This window comes from Tenrec ecaudatus, chromosome 4 (genome assembly GCF_050624435.1).
Source record: "Tenrec ecaudatus isolate mTenEca1 chromosome 4, mTenEca1.hap1, whole genome shotgun sequence".
In the NCBI taxonomy this organism is placed as follows: Eukaryota; Metazoa; Chordata; class Mammalia; order Afrosoricida; family Tenrecidae; genus Tenrec; species Tenrec ecaudatus.
Window position 1 is genome coordinate 92,294,362 of NC_134533.1, and position 6,320 is coordinate 92,300,681.

Here is a 6,320-nt window from a genome sequence, read left to right on the forward strand (position 1 = left end):
GTTCCAGTACATCCTCTCTGCTGTGAGCAGGGGGCTCATTCAACACTTGTTCTCTTCTTTCAGATCGACGACCCCACCAGCAACCTCGAGGAGATGATTAGTGAAGCCGAGGCCTCCATCACCGTGAGCAATCTGGGAAGCAAGCAAGCCCTGAATACAGATTACCTGGAGTCTGATTATCAGAAAGGACAGCTGTACCCGGTCCCTCTTAGCCATGATGACCACATGGCCACATTCACGCTCACCAACGCAGTTCCGATGACCCCATCCTTCAGAGAGCGCTGGTACACGAATCTCAACAGCCTCATGGACCGGGCCTTAGCCCCACAGTGTGGCAACGGCGAAGACCTCTATCTCATCACGGGCGCGGTGCCCTCGGACCGCAGGGTGAAAGGCAAGGTGGCGGTGCCTGAGTTTGTTTGGCTTGCAGCCTGCTGTGCCGGCCCCGGCGGCTGGGCTATGGGATTTGTCAAGCACACGGGGGATGGTGACGTCATAGAAGATGTAATGGTGAAAGAGCTGGAGAAACTGCTTCCATCTCAGCCCCAGCTGTTTCAGAACAACTGTGGTGACACGGAGCAAGACACAGAGAAGATGAAGAGACTCCTGGAAATGGTCAATCAAGTGCAGGACGAGGAGCGGGCGGTGCTCTCTCAAGAGCGTGCTGTCCCCCTGTCCAGCTCAAAGAGCAAGAGGTCGGCTGACCTGTTGCCACCAGAGGCGCCTGAGGAAAGTAGCAGCCTGCTGGGAAAACTGATCAGCTTCATCGCTACCCCGTTCATCAAGCTTTTCCAATGGATTTGTTACCTGGTGGTTGGAGTCCTGAAGTACCTGCTCTTTTTCCTGTGGTCCATTACCAAGCTGGTGATCAATGGCCTAGAAGGTTGCCTTTACCGCCTGGGCTCAGCCACCATCTCATACTTCGTAGCCATTGGCGAAGAGTTGGTGAGCATTCCCTGGAAAGTGCTCAAGGTCTTAGTCAAGATCATCAGGGCCGTTCTCCGGATCCTGTGCTGCCTGCTGAAGGCTGTTTGCCGAGTTCTGGGCATCCCTGTCCGAGTCCTCGTGGACGTGGCCATGTTCCCTGTGCATACGATGGGCGCCGTTCCGATTGTGTGCAGGGACATCGCTGTGGGCCTTGGTGGCGCTGTCTCTCTGCTCTTCGACACTGCTTTCGGCACCATGGGTGGTCTGTTTCAAGTTGTTATGGGTATCTGCAAATGGATTGGCTACAGAGTTCCTTTAGAAAATTCTGGGGAGTTATAGACCCAAAAACCCAAAATGAATAGTGTTCAGCCAGAGTGAATTTTATTTTATTATTTCAGAGAGCAATCTGGAATGTTCTGTGTGTTTCCAATGGGGTTTCTGTTGAGTTAATTCTTACATTTGGCCTTCAGTGAGGGTGTTGGCCTGTTTTTGCCAAGAACAAGGTGCAACTTAGACTTGACCCAAAAGCCATGTCCGGGGTAGGGTTATGTGTGCTGCGTGCCTCCAGTGCTGTGGGTGAACTTCCAAGCCACTGGTAACTGCAACTCTTCACTCTGATATAGAAGAGCCCTGAAATGTTCTGGGTATCCCAGAGTGTGCTCCTCTGTGAACCTAAGAATTGCAGAGGGAAGAGGATAGTTAGAAACAAGAAAACCTTCAACTGAAGGGTCTTTGAGAAAAGAGGAAACGAGTCTTGTTCTAATGATTCCCTGAAGCTCGAGGCAAAGGCAAGTCAATGTCCTTGGCCCGCTCGTTAGCCATTGCTGCTTTGTGCTCAGCACCCCACCAAAACTTGGTGACGCACAGACTGTGCCTGTCTACTGAAATCACTTTCTGGGCTGGGATTAGAAAATCTGTAGGCATCTAATTTATTGACAACTTGAACATTTGTAGCCACCCATTCAAGAGTTGGGAATCCCCACAGCAAAGTCCCCACCACTATCCCCTTCACTTCCTGCACGTGCAGTTTCAAAATCCCTGGACAGTCTTTACCCCACCCTCCACCCCTACCTTTTTGTAGCCTTAAAGTCATGCTAAATCAGAACCACCTGCGACTGTTTTCACCTAACTGCAAATTCGACTTCTAGACACACGCTAGAGGAACAGGTCGCATTTGCAACCCGGGGACTGCCCGTGTCGTTAGAGTCCCGTAGTTTCCAGGTTCAGCTGTGCTCCCCTTATCTTTGCGTCCCCGCAGGCACAGCGTGTGCTGCTCTGTGCTTGGCCAGAGGAGGTCCGACACCAGGAGAACGCCAGGCCAAATGCTCCTCGCCCCTTGCAGGTGTCATGCAGGTTTCTCAGGCAGCAGCCTGAGATCAGCTAGTCTTGGATTGGTGTGTGCATTAAAGCTCCAGTTGAGAAGGTTGAAACCAATGCTCTACATGCTGGGTGAATGCGAATATTCATATCTATGACACACGAGATAAACTGTTCTGAGTACTTGAAGCAAATACCCAATATAGCAAACCACACAAAACATTTATCCTTACACGATTGCTTTGGAAAAAAATCTGTAGAAAAGAGCCATCTGCATAAACAATGGCTCCAGTCATTCTGAAAGACAAAACAGAAAACAAAAACAACACAACAAAACTGTATATGAAATTCTTGACTAAGAATGATTACCTCTTGGAAAATAATTTTTATAGTGTATTCGAGACTGGAAGTTGTATGTCTCACCTAATCAGGCAAGTTCGATTTGAGAGTGAATCCCCAATTTTTAGAGTAAGCACTTGTATTTCAATCTTGCACTGAAAACATAACAGGAGAAACCAGAATCTCCCAAACAAGGCTCTGCCTTCCACGCAGCTGGCCGGGGGCCGCCTCGGTGTTTCTGAGTGCTCTAACGGGTTGCTGTGAGCTAGACGCGAGCCAAGTAGAAACACTCACCTCGAGGGTGCGGATGACGAAGCAGCAGAACCATACAGGCAAAACTCCCTTGAGAAAGGCAACGTGGTGCTGACCGTGGGCATCGGTTGGTCGATGAGAACCAGAGGTGTCCTGAGAAGTCAGGTCAGAAGGCCGGTAGATAGGACCCTAGAAGAGCTGCAGCCAATGGGCTGCGTGTTGCAGGTTTGGGGAGGATGAACACTAGCCCCATCCAGGATAGGGGAATTGGTACTAGATTTATTTCATACTCTTAAGCAGTATTTTATAAACACTCTGGTTAGCGAGCATAAAGATCTGTAGTTGAGTCTTCCTTCTGTTCAGCAGGATGGGAAGGGAAGTGGAAAGGTGTGGTTTCCCTGGTGGGGGATAATCAGCCAAGAATCCTGCTGGATAAAAGAGAGGAACTTGTCGAAGTGACCATGGAGACGCTGGCACTGACCCTTCCTCTGGGCAGGAATCCGAGGCACAGGACAGCAAGGTCTGTCATCAATTTCTTGACCAGTGATGGCTGCTCAAGAGCTAAAGTCCCGTGTCCACATGTCCACCTGGGCTGTCAGGTACTTGGTGAGTGTGCAGCCTGTGGCCTTGGACCACAGTAAAATCCTTGAATCCATCAAAAAGACCCAGGCACCGACTCGTCAGTGAACTGGCTGTGTGTGGTGGAGATGATTAGCTATCGTTTTACCCCGTCCTGCTGTCTCCTCGGGACGCCATTGTCCCTCATAGCACCAGTCTGCTTTCTGAAAGGCCCAAGGGAGGCATCCTCAGCTGCCACCGCCCCCAGACACCCTGCCAGGGGCAGAGCACTCACGCCGGCCTCTGCAGGGCCACATGGAGGTGCCTATCTTTGATGTAAAGCCTTTTCACCTCTGCTTGTTGATTTTTTTCTGTGACATTTGGGAATCTGAGAAAGGAGAGGGACGCGATGTCTGAGACCCTCGTGGGGACTGCTGGTGCTGGCTGTGCCTGTGTCCCCTGGAGCAGGCTGTCATGGGCTGGGACCCCGGCAGCTGGCTGCACTGCTGATCTGTCTCCAAAAAGCTGCTGGGAGGTGGGAGTTCGGGTTTATGGCCCCCTCCCTCTGGTTGACAGTCTGCCGTGGCTCTGATTTGGCAGCCACCTTCAGGATTAGGGAGCTGACGTTCTTGTCTGGCTGGGGTCAAGCAGCCACACCTTGGAACTCAACTCTTTTCAGTTGTGCCTTTTGGGTGCTGGTTTCTCCTTCAGCGTCAGCATTTCCTGCTAACTGCAGGCGAGGGGTTGGGAGAAGGAACCGAAGCAAAGGCCTCTTCATTTGCTCAGGGGTCCATCTGTCAGCCCTGCGCTGCCGGCCAGGGTTGCAGAGATGAACAGTGCACAGACCCCCACTTTGAGGAGCTCACGGTCTCATTGGGGGGTGCTCCAGTGCAATAGATGCTGGGCATGTGTGCTGGTAGAGACTCTACTTAGGGTCCTGGAACTGCTCTGGAGGAAAAGCAATGAAGCCACGGAAGTCAGGGGAGGCTTTACGGGGGATGGGACAGAAGTCCACGGGGCACTTTGAAGCTATGTACCCTGATGTACACCTTGCAGATGCTCAATAAAGTCATAATTATTGACAACTTGTTATCATTTTTGTAAGCTCTCTAAAAGGACGACTCATAATGGATGAGGCGAGAGGCTTCACATCGTCTCAGTTAGGGATTACTGGGATAACAGGGATACTACCGCCTGGTGGGTTTAACAAAGCTCTTTATTTCCTCGGTTAGGAGTCCGGAAGCCCGCATCCGGGTCACCACCTGCACAGTAGGTTTGCCCTTTCTGTTGGCTTTTCCTTCATTTTCGACAGCGTGGTCCTGGGTGATTTTCTTGGGGATCGGTGTCTGTCCTCCCCCATCTCTGCTTCTTCCTCTGCTTTCTGATCCTCAAAGAGATTGGTTCAAGATGCTCCCAGCACTAAGACCGCCCCATCCACCTCGGAGTTAGGTTGCTTCATGACTTCGTGACTTAGGTGCCCTCTTGCAGTCATTCACTGTCAACTCCAAAGCAGATAGAGTTCAGTAAGGAATCAGAAAACATAGAACTTTGTTGTAGAATTTTCTGTGCTATATAGAGCTGCGAGAGGGTGTTTATGTTCTTCAATTTCTGAAAATCAACCTAGTAAGATATCACCAGGATTACCAGACAGTTTGCAAAACAGGGTGATCTGCCTCGTACAGAGGGTGGCTAGGGAAACCAGTGAAATAGGACATACTCATTTAGTGAATGTAAGGTTTATTGAGGCGCCAAACAGAACCAAAGCTCCAATTGGCAAAGTTTTAGAAGTAAGCTTTATTGAGAAGCTTGCGGGCGTGTTCAGCAACTCAGGGTATTGAGCTATTGAAGTCGCACCCTACAGGTGCCGAGGGGAAGTTTTTATATGCCGGAGAGAAGGCAGAGGGGTGGGAGTTCCTATTGTTAGCAGGTGCAGCTGGCGGGCTGCCTGGGATACCTGGTGTTCTGAGCACATTCCGTGCTGACCACGGTCATCCTGCCCTTTCTTTGTGGTATTCTGAGAGGGTTGTTCACCAAGGGAGTGGAAGGGCAGCAAGGGGTGAGTGTGAGAGCTAAGATGGAGGTGTTGGATTCAAAATGGAGTTCCTCGTGCCAAGACTAGGCAGTGAACATGTCCTGTCTCCTGAACAGTACATTAGGCACAGAAGATAGACCAGAAGTACAGTTGGAGTACAGTTAATAGTGTGGAGAAGACCAGTAAGTATATATATTTCATACAAGTACTTAAGAGAAACACAGTCATCAGTTTTTGTTGTTATTATATAAAGTTCCTGTTATTCTTTTTGAAAAAGTTTATAGAAAGGCTGATTTAAGAATACAATCCTTTTCCTTATGGCATATTTTATGTGCAAGTACTTTTTTAAAATCTATTTTTAGAAGTTTTAAAAAATCATTTTATTGGGGGCTCGTGCAACTCTTATTTTTACAGTAAAAATTTTTTTAACAAAAAAGAGGTTTCAGATAATGTAAGTTCCCATTGTAAAGTAGTTTTATTGGCAGATGCAGCACATGTCAGACAATTGAATCGTTCGGTCATACTCAGAAGGCTGTGCAATCACTACCACAATTCAGGGACCGTTTCTTCTCTTGCTTGGTGCTGACACCCAGTTTTCTCCATCCTCGCCTGCCAAGCCCTTGGCAATGATCAATTCAGTTACGGTCTCTATCTCTACCTGTCCTGGATGACCTATACAGAAAACCATACAAAACCCAACAATGATTAGACAAAACATGGAAAACCCAATCAGAAAGAAAACAGAAGGTATTAACAACTGGTGCAAAGTGGGAGATCCAATGATCAGATGTTACATTTTAACCTAGCAACAGCTGCCGTAATCCACTTCACGATGCACTCTTCCTGACTGCAAGGTGTCCCCGTGCCTCCAGTGTAGTCAGAGGGGCTTCAGCGG

The 6,320-nt window shown here is 49.1% G+C and overlaps 1 protein-coding gene across 1 annotated transcript in view; it reads left to right on the forward strand.

Moving 5' to 3' along the window:
* ENDOD1 (endonuclease domain containing 1) overlaps positions 1-4,470 on the forward strand; it is a 37,042-nt gene extending 32,572 nt beyond the window's left edge. The window contains exon 2 of the mRNA XM_075546474.1: positions 64-4,470. Within this exon, the coding sequence (XP_075402589.1) occupies positions 64-1,266 (1,203 nt within the window). The 3' untranslated portion in view covers positions 1,267-4,470. The remainder of the gene's footprint in view (positions 1-63) is intronic.
* Positions 4,471-6,320: the final 1,850 nt, after the last annotated feature.